This window comes from Eublepharis macularius, chromosome 6 (assembly GCF_028583425.1).
Source record: "Eublepharis macularius isolate TG4126 chromosome 6, MPM_Emac_v1.0, whole genome shotgun sequence".
Taxonomy (NCBI): domain Eukaryota; kingdom Metazoa; phylum Chordata; class Lepidosauria; order Squamata; family Eublepharidae; genus Eublepharis; species Eublepharis macularius.
Window position 1 is genome coordinate 14,059,566 of NC_072795.1, and position 19,661 is coordinate 14,079,226.

At 47.7% G+C, this 19,661-nt stretch overlaps 1 protein-coding gene across 1 annotated transcript in view; it reads left to right on the forward strand.

Moving 5' to 3' along the window:
• Positions 1 to 19,661, forward strand: part of MCF2L2 (MCF.2 cell line derived transforming sequence-like 2) — a 272,166-nt gene that overhangs the window by 83,623 nt on the left and 168,882 nt on the right. The window contains exons 11-12 of the mRNA XM_054982756.1: positions 5,613 to 5,804; positions 8,550 to 8,727. Of these exons, the coding sequence (XP_054838731.1) occupies positions 5,613 to 5,804; positions 8,550 to 8,727 (370 nt within the window). The remainder of the gene's footprint in view (positions 1 to 5,612; positions 5,805 to 8,549; positions 8,728 to 19,661) is intronic.

Genomic DNA, 19,661 nt, shown 5'->3' on the forward strand with positions numbered 1-19,661 from the left:
TCCCGGCCATTCTCCCTTGCTGTCCTTAGTTCCCGCCACACTCCATCTCTGCCTCTTATGCCTGGGACTCTCCCGCATCCCCCCCACATCCCCATCATGCCTAGAATTCCTTGCCCCTCTCTTCATAGGTGAAGGCCTCCCATCCAAGGGGGGGGGTTATTTAAATTGAAGTGGGAGCCGGGGAAAACCTAAGATTGCAAACAAGCGAGGCACATGGACAGATGCAGCCACATGTGTCTAATTTGTTCCCCAGTGGTTAACAAAGCCACACACTGTCAGGGAGCGGTCTGTTCCTTGCCAACACAAGTGGAGTTGGCAGATGCCGGGAGGAACCTGCCAGCCTGTGGCCGCTCCTTTAACACCACCAGGGTTTGGAGAGAGCTGCGTGTGGAATTCTCTGTCGCTCTGTGACAGAGGTGAGGACTGCCTCAGTGTGAGCTCAGGCCTCCCAGAAAGGCAGTCATGGACTCACTCACGTGAGAGCATTATCCGCCCCTCCAGGCCCTTGATGGCTTCAAGGATGCTGCTGTTCCCCTCTTGGGCACCCGGTGTATGGGCCGCCGCTCGGCTCGTCGTCGGCTCCTCCATGGTGGCGGGAGTCCCCTCGCCAGGGGCCGACACTGTGGACAGCGTGAAGATGGTAACAGCTGTTAATCCAGCATTGGGGGCGGGCCTCTGTGCTCAAGTGATCTTTCGTTTAAATAAATAGATTTGAAACATGTTGTTGTTAACAATACATAAAAACAGTTGGTTCACAACGCCTGCGCACAAATGCGCACAATGCACCTTACGGCCATTTGTGGTGCTGCGCAGGTGGCTGTAGGGTGCGCCGGGACCTGCTCTTACCCAGTTCTTCTGTCGGCCGCCTCGCAGCGGAAGGTGGTTGCCCGCTCTGCCCGGCAACGACCGAGCCCCTGGCCGCCCCCTCCATTGCTTCCTCAGGTACACCACGGCCTTCGTGCCCCCGTGCATCTGCAATCAAGATGGGAAAGGAGGCGTTGTGAGGGTGAGAACGTGGGCCCCAACCCCCACACCACACAAGCTTTCCTCTCCTTTCCCCCCATTCAACCCCCACCACCCCATCTTGGCGCACGTTTTGCCGCAGCACTGTGCCGTGCCGCAGGACAGCTGTGGCGATGTCGGCACGACTGCTCACCGCTCACCTTGAGGTCCCTCCAACTCCACCTCCACCAGCCACTCCTCTCCCTGTGGAGGTGGCGCCTCCCATTCCTGTTCCTCCTCCTCATGACCCACGAGCTCCTCGCCTGCTGGTGGCTCGGCTGGCGGAATCCCTTGCTCCCCCTGGCCTGTTGCAAGAGATTGGGGCATGATGGATCAGCGAACGGGCCAGAGTCCCCACCCCCCCAACGTTGCTGCACTCACTGCCATCATCTGTGCAGCACCTCTCACCTCCATGCGCCTCCTCCATAGTTTCCGCCTCTCCCTCACGGATCCTGGGCCCACGCTCAGCACCCTCCTCCTCCTCGGCCTCTCCTTCCTCCTCCTCCTCCGCCTCTGCCGCCTCCTCGGGTTGCCCTGCAGTTCTGGGGCGTGCCCTCGCCCTCATCGCAGCTGCAAGAGATTGGGGTGGGTTGTTGGTATCTCTGGTGCACAGCTGGCATGCAATGGCACAATGGTCTTCCGCACCTCACGGCACCCTGTCGCTGTGGCAGACGGGGGGGGGGGTTGTGACCTAGTCTTCAGACTGCAGTTGTGTGCATGTTTGCTGAAGTCTTACTGAGTTCAATGGGTCCTAATTCCAAGTATGTGTGCACAGAACAGCAGGTGCAGCCCTAAAAATGCTTACTAGAAATAAGAACTACTTGACCCAGGGGCAGCGATTTCTTAAAAAAACATTCTTAGGAGCACTCTTCACTGGGCCTGTGTGGCTGTGTATCCAGCAAGAGATGCACAAACGTGGGTCTTCAGTGAAAGTGAAGGTCAATAGACCAGCGAAGCTTTGTTCTCCAAGTTATAGCCCTGACCATCAACATTTCTATGTCTAACTTTTCCACAGCCCGCTATTTTATTTGGGCATCCACTTAGTATGGAAACTACAGCTCCCAGGTGAGCCAAGAATAGGGTTGCCTGCTCCATATTGGGAAATTCCACTTTGGCAGATGGGGGGGAGGGGTTGTGACTTTGTCTGCATGCCACCTGGAAGTCTGTGTGCCACCTGGGCATCATTGGCCTGTCTGGAATGGCCACCGGGGATTGATGGCAGTGCTGGGGGCCTCAACAGAGCACCACTGACACCCTAATATGTGGCAGGGCAAAGAACACCAACGGGAGGGCAAGACTGCGACCAGGCCGAGATCAATTCACCAGCCACCAAAACGGGCCCTGCCGCCTGCCACTCACCACCCCCCTTCCACCTACCTGCTTGCCTCCGGTCCTCCCAGCTAGGCCTGCCAGCCGCCTCCCAGAGCCGTCGCATCTCCTCAAAGAACGGCGGCCTGGCGCTCATTCTTGGGATGCCCTGCCACTGCTCCAGGGCTGCGAAGAAGTCGGCCTTAACGCGCTTAAACTTGGACCTGCACTGGTCCGCGGTCCTGGGCCAACCCTTCGCACCCAGCTGTCGGGCAACCCTGGAGAAAATAGCCTTTGTGGGCAGGTGGTGGCTGCCCATGATGCGGCTGGCACGTCCACTCTGCAGAAGGAGGTCAAGCAGGGCCTCGACCTCCAGATCCCGCCAGTAGCGGCCCTTGCTGGCGGCCATTTTTTTAGCTGCTACTGCAAGGATATGCGCTAACGCGCGAAAGCGCAACTGCGCATGCGTGACTTTGGAAGCGGCAATCCGTGCAGGTGCTCGTTGCCCTGCTTTCCCGAGAAGCTGCCGCCGGCCCCCCAGCATTCTCCTCCACCGAGGTCCGCGTCAGCGCCCCGCCCCCATAGTGCAGCAGCACGCAGTATTTTTCGCTAACTGATTTCTTGATCACCCCCTCACTCCCCGAGAATTTTCACCCAAGGGTTGACAGCATGAGTGTATCGCCGCATTTGCACATTTCTGCAAGCCCGAACATGCAAGCGACTCAAATAACTGGGTAACCGATACGGCTATGCCACTGTCTGTAGTCACCGGCTTAGATGTGCCGGTGACCCGCATAAAGTAATGGAGGGATCCCAGTTAGCACTGAATATTTGTCTGCCCTCCCAGCACTCCTCAACCCAACCCCTAAAGGAGGAACGGTCATGGCGGGGGCTGCCAGAAAACGTGTGGTGGCACGGAGCGCGCATTCGCCTGCTGGCGCGTGATTGCGCATTTGCGGGGGGATGCAACTTAGTGCGCAAAGGCGGCAATCCCAAAACCTGCCGGGTCTGCATTCCCCCCGCACCCAGGAACGGACAAGGAAAGCGAAAAATGTTTGACTGCAATAACAACCATTTATTGGCATTTATTGACAAACTTTTCCTTGCAATATTGGCACTTTTGGGATAAGGGTTTTCCCTCCCCCCAAAGAAAGCCAGAGCATCACCGTCCGCATCTGGAATACATGAATGCAGCCATTGCGTCACGAACCCTCTTCCCCTCATCTAGCATCCCCCTGTCGTTCTCCCCATACTCAAGTCCATCCCCGGGCATTGTCAAGGGCATGGGATCAGTCAGTGAACCAAGCACTGCATGTCCCTTGGCCTCGCACAAGTTGTGCAGGATCACACACGCGGTAACAATGGTCACCACGTTCTCCTCTCTGGCTTTCAGCCGATGGAGGAGGCACTGCCAGCGTCCCTTCAGACGACCAAAACTGCATTCCACCTTGTTCCTGGCCCGTGCCAGGCAGCGGTCGAAGTATTTCTGTTGCGGTGTGACAGCCAATTTTCCGTACGGCTTCATCAGCCACCGGCGCATTGGATAAGCACCATCCGAGATCATCAGCGGTGGCACTGAAACACCATTCACTGTCAGGGAAGGATTCCCAGGCACAAAAGCCCCATTGTCCATTGCAGCACAGAGAGCCGAGTTGCGGAAGACGAAGGCGTCGTGGTTCTTGCCACTCCAACCCACCTCTGCATCAACAAAACGGCCGGTGTGATCCACTGTCCCCTGCAGCAAGATGGAGGAGTAGTTCTTTCGGTTACCGTATTGGTCCGGCTTCCCACGGGGCTGACCGATGCGGATGTGAGTGCCATCGATCGCCCCAACACAATGAGGGAACCCCAGCGCTGTAAACCCATCCATTATCTGAAACAGAGACCAGAAACACGCATGATTGGAAATGCGCAGTAGCGCACCATCGGGAACACGGAAAACAACACAAACCACCTTTGTTCCAGCCGGCGCAAACCCCCTGCCCTTCCTGCAGCCATCACACACCTTCCCGACCTCGTCCCCGAGGCACACTGTCTTCGAGAGTAGCTCCTTCTCAATTGCGAAGCAGACCTCCAGCACAGCATCCGAAACGGTGGACAGCCCCAGACCGAAGTGATCTGCTGCAACGCGGTAGCATGCACCGGTGGCAAGGCACCACAACGTCACCGCCACCCTCTTCTCCACGGACACGGGCTCACGCATGTTGGTGGACTGGCGTGCCAGGGTCGGCCTCAGGGCATCCACCAGCTCATTGAAGGTCCCCCTGCTCATCCGAAAACACTGAATCCAATGGGTGTCGTCCCATACACGCAGGGCTATGCGCTCCCACCAGTCCTGGCTCCGGGGGTATACCCAGCAGTCTCTGTGCTCTCTGATGTCCGCCAGCACATACCATCGCTGCCGCAGACGGATCCCTCGCAAAGTGGACCTACGTGAAGCTGTACCCAATTTTTCGCTGTGGAAAATCAGCTGGGCAGCCCTTCTCCTCCTCAGAATGTGCCGCAGATGCGCATGGCAAAGTGAGACCGTGTTCTGTAGCAGGAGAATCACCACCTGCGCCATCACGAGGAAAAGCTCTCTCCCGGGCGCCATTTCAGGGTCCAACAGTCAGCACGTACCAGATTAGCAATTGAGAATCTAGAGTGGAACCATCGACCAATGTACTTCGCGAGAATCTCCCGGACCAATCATTGACCGCATCGTCGATGCCGCGGATTCGCGCATGTGCGCGTTTGCGCGTTTGCGCAAAACGGGGGGAAAGAAATAAAAAAAAAAACCCCGAGATGCGAACAAATGAAGGCCCCCCACGTCAGTTGTGCCGGGGAGGAGAGAACCAATCCCGGGGTTGCTCTCTTGGCCATGCGAACATGTGGAGGCGGAACGGCACGGCACAGAACGGATGAAGACGAGACAAAGCGGATGGAGGCGAAAATACCCGCGTGGCTGGTAAGCGATTAATAGCGCGGGCAAAACGCTATTTCTGGCCGTCTGGAATCGGCCCTATACACCTGGGATTTAAGTTTCCTCACAGGACTGCCAGCACATGTCAAACCGGACATGACTTTGTGGGTAGACATGTCGCTGACCCGTAAACAGTGTATCGTATAGCTATGTCCTCTCTGTACGGTGTGAGAAAGGTACTCCGTGGAATAATCATGTCTAGTCTGAAATACAGGGAGTTTGCTTCTTGCTGCCACCCGTAAATGGCACTCTCGGCTTGAATATGACTAGCCCAAATGTTGTTCGACTGTAGGCTCCTTTGAAGTTCTAACAACTCCTCTTTCCTCTCCTCCCTTTCAAGGCTAGCCAGTGGTGTGAAGCTGGAATCTACCTCTTGGCTTCCCAAGCTGTCGACAAATGCCAGACGCAGGAGGGAGCCGAAACGGCACTCTGTGACATCGAGAGATTCCTGGAAGCCGCCAAGGACCACCAGCTCTTGAATGCAAAGGAGTTCTACAATCAGTTCGACATGATTCTCACCCCAGAGATAAAGGTAAGGCACCTGCGGAATTATACATGCCTGAGCAGAGAATGCCTAGAGGAGTGTTGATTCCCTTCAACACCCCCTCTGGGGCATAGTGTAGGAATGGAGGCTCCTGACTCAAGTATGTGTGTGGGTTCAGCCCTACTAGAATAGACATACAAAGACAGTCAAAAAGAAGCAAAAAGTCTGACTGTAGTTGCATAGTCCATAAAGACCCTCAGGATTTAACTATATATTACATCATTCTCACCATCTCCCTAGGTCTGCCATTAGGACTTCTGATCAGACATGGCTTGTGAGTTCCATACAAGAAATTCAATTCCCAGTTGGGCAGGGCTGTGATTTGGATCAGGACTGTAGCCCCACTCCCCTAGCACCTTTTTCCAGACCCGAAACCTCCCGGGGAAGCTGACCTTTGCCCTGGTGGAGAAACTTACGTGTAGTCCATCAGCGCATGTAAGTTTCTCCAACTGGGAAGGCAGCTGCTCCCCTGAGTTGTTTCAGGTTGGGAAAATGTCACAGGGAGCAAGACTGAAGCCCCTTCCCCCCCCTTGCCATGGTGTCAATCCAAAGCAGGCCCCTGCACACCTGGGAATTGCGTTCCAAGCATGGAACTCTCAAGATACATCTGATTGGAAGTCCTCAGGGGGAACCAAGAAGAGACAAGGAACGGAAGGGTGTAAAATACAAAGACATACTCATCAAACGGAACTGCAAGGATATGCAGTTCCAAACTGTGGTGTCTGGGGGATGAGGGAAGAAGCACTGTTCTACACAGTTGCAGGTTGCTAGCCGTGTTGTCTGCAGTAGAAGAAGGTTTGAGTCGACCTCCTAGGAAGGTTTCAGCAGAAAGAGGTGCCCCAAAACTCATGCACAGAAAAGGGCATGTTTTTACACGCATTGTATAGAGCAACAGGATTTGAGTTCAGTGGCCCCTTAGAGATCAACAAGATTTCCAGGGTATAAGCTTTTGAGAGTCAAAGTTCCCTTTTTCAGATACCTGTATATGTGTATCTGAAGAAGGGAGCTATCGCTCTCAAAAGCTTAGGAGTTAGGAGTGTCCTGACAGAGAACCGCCCTGCTGGGAAGGTCATTTTGCACAAGTTTGCTTATGCACGTTGTGATTAGTGGCATGTTTACAACACAACGTTCACTAAAAAGCATTCTGTCTGAACACAGCACCTTAGGGGCATTTTCTCTGCCTTTAGCTGTATCATTGCTTGTGGGATGGTTGGCCACACCTCTTCGATTCCAGTTAGGCTGTCATTTCAACTGTGTCAACCTTGATATGTAATCAATGTGGTACTTATGAGGCTAGTTATCGATGAATAATTTATCATTACTGATTAACAAGTATTACTTGCGGATCATAAATTACATTTTTATGGTCCGTGTACCACAGGGTTTGTGCCTTCCCTCTACACACCCCTCCTTCTTATTTATAAAAAGCATTTGGCTAATGATTGGTAAAATATTAGTTAAAACTGTAGGGTAACTGGTAGGGTGGTATACTGCTCCGTCCCCATTCAAAGTCAGAACTATGTCATACCTCACTCCACCAAATTACTTCGTCTTTGTCTTTATATATCATTTTCCTTACACTTGACAGATAACACTGGATCAAAACTATTTAATTTTTGTCATATAGATGTAGCTACTGATCCTAAGTGCATTGGATTGTATCCTACTACTCTACTCGTCTAAGGACATAATATTAATAATAATAACAACAGCAACAACATTTGATTTATATACTGCCCTTCAGGACAACTTAACACCTACTCAGAGCAGTTTACAAAGTGTGTTATTATTATCCCCATAACAATCACCCTGTGAGGTGGGTGAGACTGAGAGAGCTCTGAGAAGACCTCAGACTGACCTGAGGTCACCCAGCTGGCTTCAGGCAGAGGATTGGGGAATCAAACCTGGCTCTACAGATTAGAGTCCTGCCGCTCTTAACCGCTGCACCAAACTGCCTCTCAGTTGTAGTAAGGCATGTCCTGAAAATGCAAAGAGCCACCATGGTGTAGTGGGTAGAATGTTGGACTAGGATCTGAGAGGCCCAGGTTTGAATCCCTGCTGGGTGGCCTTGGGCCAGTCACAGACACTCTCAGCCTAACTTACCTCACAGGGTTGTTGTGAGGATAAAACAGAGAACAGTAGAAGGTGCTTTGGGGCCCCATTGGGGGAAAAGGAAGGGTTATAAATGAGATAACATAAATAAAAAGGCGCCTGTTCCAGAAGGCAGATAGAACACTCCACCTTTGACTGCGTGAAGTCGTAGGACTCAACCTGTTGCAAATCCTAAAGATTTCCATCAAACATATCAATGCAGGTGTGCTCCGCCTGGGAACAGCTATTAACACATCTGGGCAGAAGCCTCCCGTTCTAAGCTTTATGATTATTGTTGTTGTTGTTTAATTTCTAGCTTGCCCTCCCTGCAAGTGGGCTCAGGGCGGGTTACAACAGTATAAATAATACAAAAGATAAAAGCAATTAAATGCATTAAAAGTCAGAATTGTCAATACACATACATTCTGGATCCCAGATGGCAGCCCCCTCCTCTCTTCCCTAACCATAAACAGAAAGGAAAGGGGGTACAAATTGATGGTTATATAGCTCCCCCCCCCCAACGGGAGACCGGTAGGGAGGCATTTCTAGAAGATCTAAGACTGGCCTCAACCATATGCCTGGCGGAACATCTCTTAGCCTGCAGTCACTACTTAAATCTGCACCCCCTTTTTTGTCTTGCAGAGCAATGCCCAAAGAGTTCTCCAAAAGCTAGAAGATGTACAAGAAATGTTCGACAAGAGGCAAGTGAGCCTGAAAAAGCTGGCAGCAAAGCAGACGCGGCCAGTGCAGCCTGTCGCCCCTCATCCCGAATCATCACCGAAGCGCGCATCACCGAAAAGCATCCGACCTGCAACATTAGGTAAGGAGCAGAGAGAGAGAGAGTGTCCCCAGGGAGCTTTGCCACTTACTTTGGAATCCATGGGTTGAAAAAGAGGGCTACCCTTAGGGGAGCCTGTCTGGACTCCAGTGTCCTCTTCCTCCAGCGCTGGTTACCTGATGAAACCCAGCAGAGATGTAGTTGGGTCCATGGCTGAGTGGTAGAGCATCTGCTTTGCATGCTGAAGGTCTCAGGTATAATTTCCAGCCTCTTAAGTTAAAGGATCAGGTTGGCAGTGGTGTGGAAGACTTCCCAACTTAAAGCCACTGCCAATCAGAGTAGATATTACTTACTTTGATGGACCAATGGCGTGGCTCGATGTAATGCAACTTCAGGTGTCCATGTCTGCCGAGTTCATATCAAATGTTTAAGTTTGCAAATACTTCTCCCTGCAAGACAGGCCCATAATTTGCTGTGCTGACAAGGATTTGGGCTCAGCGCTGTTGTTATTATTTTACTCTGAGAGCTGGCTTACAGTGCAATCCTAAACAGAGTTACTCCAATCTAAGACCATGGGCTTAGACTGGAGTAAATCTGCTTACAATGGCATTGTTACTGAAGTGATAGGACCACTAAAGAGATAAACGAGGGTATGGATTATAGAAATGAGCAAGAGTCCAGTAGCACCTATAAGACTAACAAAATTCGTGGTAGGGTATGAGCTTTCGAGAGTCACTGCTCACTTCAGATATCTGAATATCTTCAGATATTCAGATATCTGAAGAAGTGAGCTGTGACTCACAAATTTTGTTAGTCTTATAGGACTCTTGCTCTTTTCTACTGCTACAGACAGACTAACACGGATACCCATCTAGGAGGGTCTGGACTGTACAGACTGCAGGAGAGGGACTCCCCCAGTGGAGCTCGCCTCAGTACATCAGAATCCCTCCACAGAGAAAACTAGAGCACAGAGAGAAGGCTAAGGCCAGACCTCTTCTCCTTGACAATCTAGTTTTCTTTGTGGGAGGATTTCTGTCAAATGGGGGAGCATCCAGTTCTGTGAGTGCAATCTGCAACATATGTTTACTCAGAGAGTACTAGGCCGAAAAGTGCAGGCGGTGAATTTTTCAGGTTCAACTCCTCTCAGCCTCACGTGGTCTTATGCAAGCCCATCGTTCTCGCAATTCTCTCAACCGCAACAAGATAGTCTTGTATGAGTTATGCCTTCTCTGCTCACCCAACAAAACGTCTTCCACTCTGACATCTTCGGATATGCAATTCAATACTCCACCCTTCTGTGGATCATGGAAGAATGTCTGGTGCCGTTAAGCTGCTTTACAACAGATCATAAAGCAATTACCTGCTTGTATGCCTTGTGACAGGAACAGTGTCTTTAAAGCAACGCAATTTATCTGAAGAGCAATGCAGTCAGTAAGCGGAACCTTGAGATAACACTGGGTACGGCCAGAGATACCTAAAAACAGTGGTTGGTGTACTTTGGAAGCACTTTCCCTATTTTATTGCAAAAGAGATATATTCTTCTTTGTGGCCTCTGTGCAACCACAAAGATAACTTCTGTGCTTGTGCAGAGCAGAGCTTGGACGAGAATGGATCTTCAGGCAAAAGCCTATCATGAACAGTGTCGATTGGCTGGTGGCTGTGATGTCATAACACCTCTGTCCGTCCCATGCCTAGAGTCTTTTCTTTCTGATATATGAACTTGTTATAAAGATTCAGGTGTGGAGGTATAGGCTAATATATGTTAAAGTAGTGGGAAAACAACTTCTCTAGTCTCTTCGGCATTAACGAGAAGGGATTACAATTTATAAAAAGATAGTTTCGGGTGGATAGCCATGTTTGGTCTGTGGCAGTCTGCTGAATTTGCTACCCCGAAGCAATTACCCATGTTGGCAGAAACCCTAAGCTTCCTTTCCCCCCTCCAAGTGGGGCTGAAAACAGCATGCAGTGAGTGATTTTCAGCGGGAAAATAGATTAAGAAATATAAATAGACCCTTTCCCCCTTGCACTAGTCCTTCCCTTCAAAATTGCAGTCTGGTGTGGTATAGTGGATAAGAGCGCGGGACTCTAATCTGGAGAACTGGGTTTGATTCCCCACTCCTCAACTTGAAATCAGCTGGGTGAGCTTGGGCTAGTCACAGCTCTCTGGAGCTCTCTCAGCCCCGCCGCATCCACCTCACAGGGTGTTTGTTGTGGGGATAATAATAACATACTTTGTAAACCACTCTGATTGGGCATTAAGTTGTCCTGAAAGGCGGTATATAAATCGAATGTTGTTATTATTATTATCCTAAATTTTGTTTTAAAAGAACGTTGGCAAGCAGGATCACAAAACTACATGTAACATTTTAGTGTAGTTCTGCTCTTAAGATTATTCTGAATTAAATGTGTTTTGTTAGGGAGATGGTAGTGGTCCTAGAGCATCTGAGCTGTGACATAAAATTATGCAATGTTTCCAGGCATGTACAGACAGAGCTTAAACTTTTTTTTTTTAAAGATAGACTGCCTATCTGAAGCAGAGTGTGAGGGGCAAAACCGAGAATATTCAACGTGGATGCGAACTGATGCGTGTGTCTCAGTAGCAGCCCAAAGGGGAGAGGAAAGGGCGGGTGAACTAGGATCACCCTGCTGTAAGAAAGTCAAAACCAAATCCTTGTGTGCGATTCTGTTCGTGAGCAACCGTAAATTCAGGGCTGCTGAAATGCCATTGGGGTAGCGGGGAGGTGGAAACTTACACTTTTTATGGACAGGTCCAGATGTCTGAATAAATAGATTGTGTTCCCCTCAACGCCTGAAAAAAGTCCTGCTCGTCTAGAAAATAAAGCAGTTGTCACTCACAGCTGTGTATTCGTTAGCGAGGAAACCACAGCACCTGAATGCCGTCTTTGTACAAAACAGAAAGTGTATGCGGCATTTTCATCAGTGTTAGTTTCTGGACAAATAAGACTGTTGTAGGTTTTTGGAACACAGCTGCTAGAAGTGGGGGACACCGCCAGGTCCCCAGCGCTGACCGGGAATTAGGGGTTGGACAGGCCCAGATTATTTAGAGGGAAGTTATGAGTGTTGAAATGGGCAGGCACATCTGCCAGAAACCCCCTGCTGAGTGTGTTTGTGTGTGTCTTCTGGGCAACAGATGGCAGGATACGATGAGACCCATTTCTTCCATGCCACGGTTCTGATTCTAAATTGTTTCCCAAAGCACATTGGATATGTGCAGTTGATGCGCCATAGCAATAACTTGCAACAGGATTGGCTTGTCCATGCACCGGAAAATCTAGTTCCATGTGATAGCTTTAGTGTAGCAATAGTGCAAGGTCCAGAGATGGGTGGATGCATCCCAAAAGTGCTGTTCGCCTCCAGAAATTTGGGGTGGGGTGGGAGTATAGAGATGCAGTTGCAGGGATGGGGTGTAAAATTGGGGAAATGTTGCTATAATTTATTTAGCTTATTCATAGCTCACTTTTCTCAGAGGCTCAAGGTAGATTACAAAGTAAGGAAAGAGAGAGAGAGAGAAACAACACAGACATCCAATAACCAACCAATGCAATATAACCAGGCACACAGAATTCCAAGGTAGTTTCAGGTGGGTAGCCGTGTTGGGCTGCAGTAGAAGAGCAAAATTCGAATCCAGCAGTGCTTTAAAGACCAACAGGATTTTCGGGGTATAAGCTTTCAAGAGTCAAACCTCTCGGTACTTGAATCTTAGGATTCCAAGATGATCTGAGCACCGGTGAAACTAGCCGTTTGCAACAGTGAAACTAGCCGTTGTATCCTGTGAACAAAGCTGGAATGTGGGATTACAAACTATAAAAACAGTAGAAAAGAGCAAGAGTCCAGTAGCACCTATAAGACTAACAAAATTTGTGGTAAGGGTATGAGCTTTCGTGAGTCACAGCTCACTTCTTCGCAGCGGTGACACACGAAAGCTCATACTCTGCCACTAATTTTGTTAGTTTTATAGGTGCTACTGGACTCTTGCTCTTTTCTACTGCTACAGACAGACTAACATGGCTACCCATCTTGAGCTATCTCCATGGAAGCTATAAGACCATGCAGTGAAAGCCTACAATAATAAGATTATACCAAAAGCATAATAATTATGGTAGAGCACAGACTTGTTCCTATATGTTTCATCTTAGTACAGTTCTGATTCCATTATAAGAATGGCTTAAATACCTCCTCCAGAGACTCGCTGTGGCTGTTTTTAATATATATATATATATATATTTAAAAAAACAAATAGGTGCTCAAATTATATTTCTCTGTGTCTCAATCAATTTGACCTTTTTTTTCTTTAGTAATCCATAACTCACACACCCATTGTCTTACACTTCCTTTAATACACAACCAACACACCATTCCTTCCTCATCCTCAATCATCCAGTACACAAATTGACCCAAGGATATTGTCACACCAACCTTACTTTGAAGGGAGGCACACAGAGCAGAACTACAAGTGACAAAAGGCACAGATTGGACACTTGTCAGCTTCCCTCAAGTTTTGATGGGAAATGTAGGCATCCTAGTCTTGCAGCTTGGCTCTCCGACTGCTGTCCAATGGACTTTTCAACTGTCACTTGTCCAACATTCCATCAAGCTGCCTACATTTCCCATCAAAACTTGAGGGAAGCTGACAAGTGTCCAATCTGTGCCTTTTGTCACTTGTAGTTCCGCTCACAGTTGGAAGTCTGTTTCCAGTCCTTTAGGGACTAGAACGGAAAGCTAGTCAAAGCCCTGTCAGATCCTTCATAGCATTCTACAGTCAGTGATATGTTTTTAAAAATCACCTAATGAATAACATCTGGTGAGAAGGTGAAAGTAAAGAAAATCCAGGGAAGGAATAGCTGACGCAAGAAATGCTGCCAATGCAAATTCCATCCTTGACTCTTGGGTAAACCCGCTCACTTCTTAACAGCCTATAATGTTTATAAAAATAGACTGGAGAGAGACTTTTACTTCCCTTTTATACACACACACCCTGACTTAAAGTTTAGGGAAGTTGCAATGTATGTCAGAGCTAGGGTAGGAGACTGAAACTGTGATCTTGAGGTCCTTCTTACCAATGGATGTTTTTGCGGCATAAATGACCCAATTGGAGATTGATTGCAAAACATAGAGGGGGAAAAAGAAGATAGAACAAAAAAAATTTACACTTTAATCTGAGAAACTCTTAATTCCTGCTTTCAGGGCTCAATTTACTATGACATTAACAGACCAAAATAAAACCAGTCTATTAACACCTTCAGCACTATATTCCTGCGTAAGCTTTTGAACAAATGTTACTGATCTTTAAGGTGCTGCTGGAGTCCTGTTTTATTTTGCTGCTACAGACTTAACACACAGCTACTCATCTAGAACCTGTTGAATAGTCTCTCTGCAATACTACTGTATTGGCTACATTGAAGGTTTATTGGCTTGACTGAGCCAAAATGTTAATGCTTCTTAATGCTTGGAAATTTCCCTCCCCTGACTTCAGAACTGGACACCAATCAGACCTAGTGAGAAGAACAGAGAAGCATTTAGTAGCAAGTTTGAATTGAGACGCTGGAAGTTGAGCATTTTGCTAGATTGGGAGGAGCCTAAGGGAGGGAGGCTCCAGGCTCCAGACAGTTGGGATCTTAAAGAATCTGATGCAGAAACTGCAAGTTTTGCTTCTTCCTAGGGGAGCAGTAATATAATGAGAGAATCACAGAAAAAGCATCCAAAAAACAAGCTCAAAGAGCACCGCGACCACCTAACTATAACACCAATGAAGATAAATGAAATGAATAAATTAATTCAAAAAAAGTATGAACAGTCTCATATCGTCATTATATCTAATTTTTGTACATTACACATTAGCAGCCGCCAAAAAGAACTCTAAGGCACAATAGGTCATCCAAACATCAAAGCATCAAAAGGTCACTGTAAGCCAATAATTAAGTCCTTGTATATACAATAAAGTGCAAAATGCATCTATACAGTAAATATCAATAAATAACCGTTATAGTGTTACCATAACAATATATAAAGTGACTGTGCCTAGAGCAGCAAAATATACAAGAGTCAAAAGTACACAATGCAATCTATAAAGGAAATGTCCATCGGATCCAAATCTCAATGTGAGCAGAATTCCATTGAAGAGTAACTGCGACGGAGGTACTAGTATGTCCACCTGTTTCCGTCTTCTTTCTTCCTGGAAGTTACCGTGCTAAAAGTAACAATTAATGAAATTTTCAAAATATACAATCCACAGAAAATACTTTGGAGAAAACTAAACAAACTTACAATAAAGATTCTAATTCATAATAAGGAACATTTCCCATTCATCTCCAGCAAGTATAAGGCAGCTCTCTGCAATGGCTACCAATATCAGCGTAAAGGAGAAACAGCTGTGGGAAAACCCTACAAAAACAAAATTTAAAGGGACAGTACCACATGTCTACCAAGTCAATAAATTCAAGTCAGAAAACAAGACAGATCCATATTAACACTGAGCCCATTTGGAGACACTGTATTGAGCTTATTTGGGCACCTCCTCTTCCTGGAGGAGGTCCTCTGAGCCCCGTGGCGCAGAGTGGTAAGCGGCAGTACTGCAGCCCAAGCTCTGCTCACAGGACCTGAGTTCGATCCTGGCGGAAGCCGGGTTCAGGTAGCCGGCTCAAGGTTGACTCGGCCTTCCATCCTTCCGAGGTTGGTAAAATGAGTACCCAGTTTCCTGGGGGTAAAGTGTAGATGACTGGGGAAGGCAATGGCAAACCACCCCGTACCAAAAGGCGAGGGAAATCTGCCATGTGGAAGCCCCGTTGCTGCTGCATTGTATCAGCAGCAACCACACCAGCATCCGGGAAGCCACGCAAGCCTGTCCCCGTGTGGAAAACATCTTAGTCCATAGCACACCGCTAGGTCCTTTTGCCATTATATCAGGTATATTGTGATGATCATTGTTCTTATGAGGAAGCTTTCCGATGGCAGGCATCTGTCCGGTTAAAATAAGTACATATTGATTGTGTTTGGACACAGGAAGTAGGGCAGAGAGAAAAGAATGGAGGAAGAGGTGATTCAAACGCTTGCTTTCTGTAGCTGCGAAGGAACACGGCTGAGCAAAAGGAAGCATCTGTGGTGTTCCTGATGGGGTTTTAGATGGAACCTAGTTTTGTGTTTAACAGCCTTACTGGCCGTGGTTTTAGTTAGGAATCATAGAGTTGGAAGGGACCTCCAGTGTCATCTAGTCCAACCCCCTGCACAATGCAAGGAATTCACAACTACGGCCCCCACCCCACACCTTCAGTGACCCCTGCTCTGTGCCCAGAAGATGGCAAAAAAACTCCAGATGGTTTTTAACTGAAATCAACTAGGATATTCTCCCACATGCATGAAGAGTTTTTACAAACATATTTGCATTGCTGTAAACAGAGGTCTAGTCGATACACAGCCACCGTGGTCACGTTCGGTTATTATCTTCGTGCCCTAAAGGGTAACCTCTCATTTCAAAAATAAAGAGAGCCCACTGAAGATGCCCACAGGGCTGCCAAATGCTACTGCAGGGGAGGAAGGGCTCCTGCCTCCTCCCCTCGCAGTTTTCTTGCATGAAAACCGTGCAGGGGGGAATTCTTTAGCCCATTTTTCTGATCTTCATGCATAAATTCTCCCAGCAAAATTAATGAAATAACTCCTCCTGCATGGTTTGTGTGTGAAAAAACTACGTGGGGGGGCAAGAGTCCTTCCTACCCCCACAGCACCCATCTGAGCCTAAGTCGCTTTTTTATAAAAGAAGAAGAAGAAGAAGCAGTTCCCTGCATCTGCTGTGTGTCCCTGCAGAAAATTTATGTCTAGAGAAGGTCTCCATTCTAGTAAGAGCAACTTTTTATTGGTTAAAAACCTCTCCAGAGACTGGCAGAACAAAGGCAGGAAAAGACCTGGAGAAACTTTCCAAAACTGTTTCCGAGAACAGAAAAAGATCAGCATCACACGTTGTATTTTGCAGGCTTGCATTTTGGATATAAGTGAAGCTGTTTCTCTATGTAAAAATCCTTCACAGTGGACAGTGAATGAGACCTAGTTCAGTTTTCAGAATTATTTCAGGTTAAAGGACTGTAATTGGACTGTACCAACCGGGTAGTGTTGTTATGGGAAAGGGAATTTCTTTTTCCAATCTTCCCTTTTCTAGATTAGCCATTAATTCCTCATTCTCTCTCTTTTCTCTTTTTAAAGAGAGCCTTCTCATTCATTTCTCTTTATAGAGAAGTTAGTGCATCCTTTCGTAACTTCAGCCTGTGCAGCTGTTTTACGTGACATGCCTCAAAGTCAGCAGGAGGACCGGAAGGTTTGAAAACACATTGCCTGTCTCTGACCATCTCCAGAGTGAAATTCTAAAACTTTGCAGAACCTCCTTCCCTTCCCTTCTTTCTAATTTCTCTTTAATCGAAACAGAAATGATTCCTTAAAAGATTCCTAAAAAGAGGACAAGAAATGGAACTGGTGGATTTGAGGGAGAAATTGAGTCAAGAGGAACAAAGAATTTATCTTAACGCCAGCGTTCCTAAGGCTGAGCTGTTGGATCTCGTCTTCTTTCTTTACAAAGGACTCACACACCTACTGAAGCGCAAGTCATTGGGCCCCAGTTTTAGAAATGCTGATCTAGGTAATACTGGGTTAAAAACACAAACCCAACTCCTGGCCCTGATCCAAACCAGCCCTCGCTGCTTTTCTTTTTAAAAAATGACTGAGGAGGGAAATCAGTTTTTGTCTATTTTGTTACCTAAAGAGGCAAGCAAGAGAGACCAATTTCTCAAATAAGCACTGGAGAAGGAAGACAGGCAAGAGCAAGTCTGGGGAATTCTTACGTCCCTTTTTATTTTGTCTCCCCCCCCCCCATGCACACATCAGCTTTTGTCCAATGCAGACTACAAAAAAGCTAAACAAGCTAAACTGGAGGCTAGCTTGAAGTGTCTAGAGACATATTTCCAAATGATGAATGGGATGAGGTTAATTTTTCCACCGCCTGGCTGGCTCGGATTGTGACCTTGAAGTGTACCTTGGAGTCTTGAGAATTCCAGGAAATGAGAGATTTGGCGGAAGAAAAGCACACAGATGTATCGATCCTTACCTGAATTATTCAACCAAACAAACCTCATTTCAGAAGTGGCGAAAATGAGAATGTGAGAATTGCTTGGCTAGAGAAGACCAAGGTTTATATTGCCGTCAGCTTTTGGTTTCCATGAGGTTAGTTAATGTTTATACTCCCACCTTTCTGTCCTTCCTGATTCATAAGGCTGCTCAAGCAAAATATAAAAACAGAGCAATTTAAATAAACAACACAGAATCATTATAAAAAACCCAGTAGCAGTAAAAGACATTAAACATTAAACATCAGTTGTCCCTATGCCCTCTGAAACAAATTTCAAACCAAATGCTTCTGGAAGCTTGCCGGCTTTTCTTGTTGTCCCCAGCAGCTGATATTCTGAGATGTAGTGACTCTGTCCATGGATGTTCCATTTTACTGCCATGGCCAGGGCTTTTTTTCAGGGGGAACGTGGGGGAACGGAGTTCCGGAACCTCTTGAAAATGGTCACATGGCTGGTGGCCCCGCCCCCTGATCTCCAGACAGAGGGGAGTTGAGATTGACCTCCGCGGCAATCTCAACTCCCCTTTGTCTGGAGATCAGGGGACGGGGCCACCAGCCATGTGACCATTTTCTCCGAGGGCAACCTACTGAGTTCCACCACCTCTTTCCCCAGAAAAAAAGCCCTGGCCATGGCCAATGACTTTTTATAGACTTGCTCTCCAGGAATTTGCCTGATCTTTGTTTTATAAAAGGACAACTACATTGTAAAAAGGACAAACTACACACAACGATTTTCAACATTTTGGGTCTGCTTCAAAAGTCAGGGAACCAAATCAGTCCCATATCAGCTGGGAGTCCCCTAGTGGGAACTTCTTTCCCAAGTAAAAGTAGCCTTTATTTGGGCCAGGACTGTGGCATGTAGGGAGAAGGGGTTTAGCATTCCCCCAGCAATATTCTCCCAACTTGAAAAGGACCAAACAGTACAGGATAAGGGCAGCCTCCTTACTCCACTACCCCAAGCCAAATGAGTTCCAAGCAGGGAACTCCCAGCTGACATGCAGCTGATTGATTCTGTGGCTGAGCATCTGCTTGGAATGCAGAAGGTCCCAGGTTCAATCCCCGGCCTCTCCAGCTTGAAAGGACCAGGCAGTAGGTGATGTGAATGACCCCTGCCTAAGACCTAGGAGAGACACTGCCAATCTGAGAGGACAATATTCTGTTGTTATTACAGAAGAACTCCATGTCTCACCTGAAGATTGGCAAGCTCATGAGATATCCATGAGCACTGGCCCAGAGCACTCAGTTCCCCTAGAGAGAACAGCAGCTTTGAGGTTGGGGCTGGGGTGGGGTAGATGCTAATATCACATTCCTGCTGAGTTCTCTTCCCTCCCCTTCTCTGGAGTTGGCAGCCCTATCAGGGTTCCAAAAGTTGATTATGTGTCATACTAGCTTGATACCCGTGCTTTGCTACAGTATTTAACTACTTTATTTAATTACTTATTTACTTATTTAAGTACAGTACTTAAATACTTTAAATTGGGGGGAGGCAGGAGCCTGCCAGCCACACAGGAAAGCCAGGCCCCACAGGGAGATTGGCAACCTTAGTGAACTTTTAGGAGAAGACTGGGAGGTGCATTTGGTCTCAGGACGCATTCAATGACTCCCAATACCAACTGCATACCATTTAGAATGTGGGGAGTGAGGACCAATCAGGCCACATACGCAAATGACCAATGTGTTCCAACTGTCTTGGGGGGGGGGCGGGTTTGAGGTGTGGAATGTTGTGAGCCCCAATCAGGCCACATATGCAAATGACCTTGAAAGGCTGGCCCAATCAGGGAAGAGTGGCCAAGCTGGCAGTGGGTGGGGGCGCAAGTAGGCAGCAGCCTGCCAGCCCCACAGGGAATCTGTA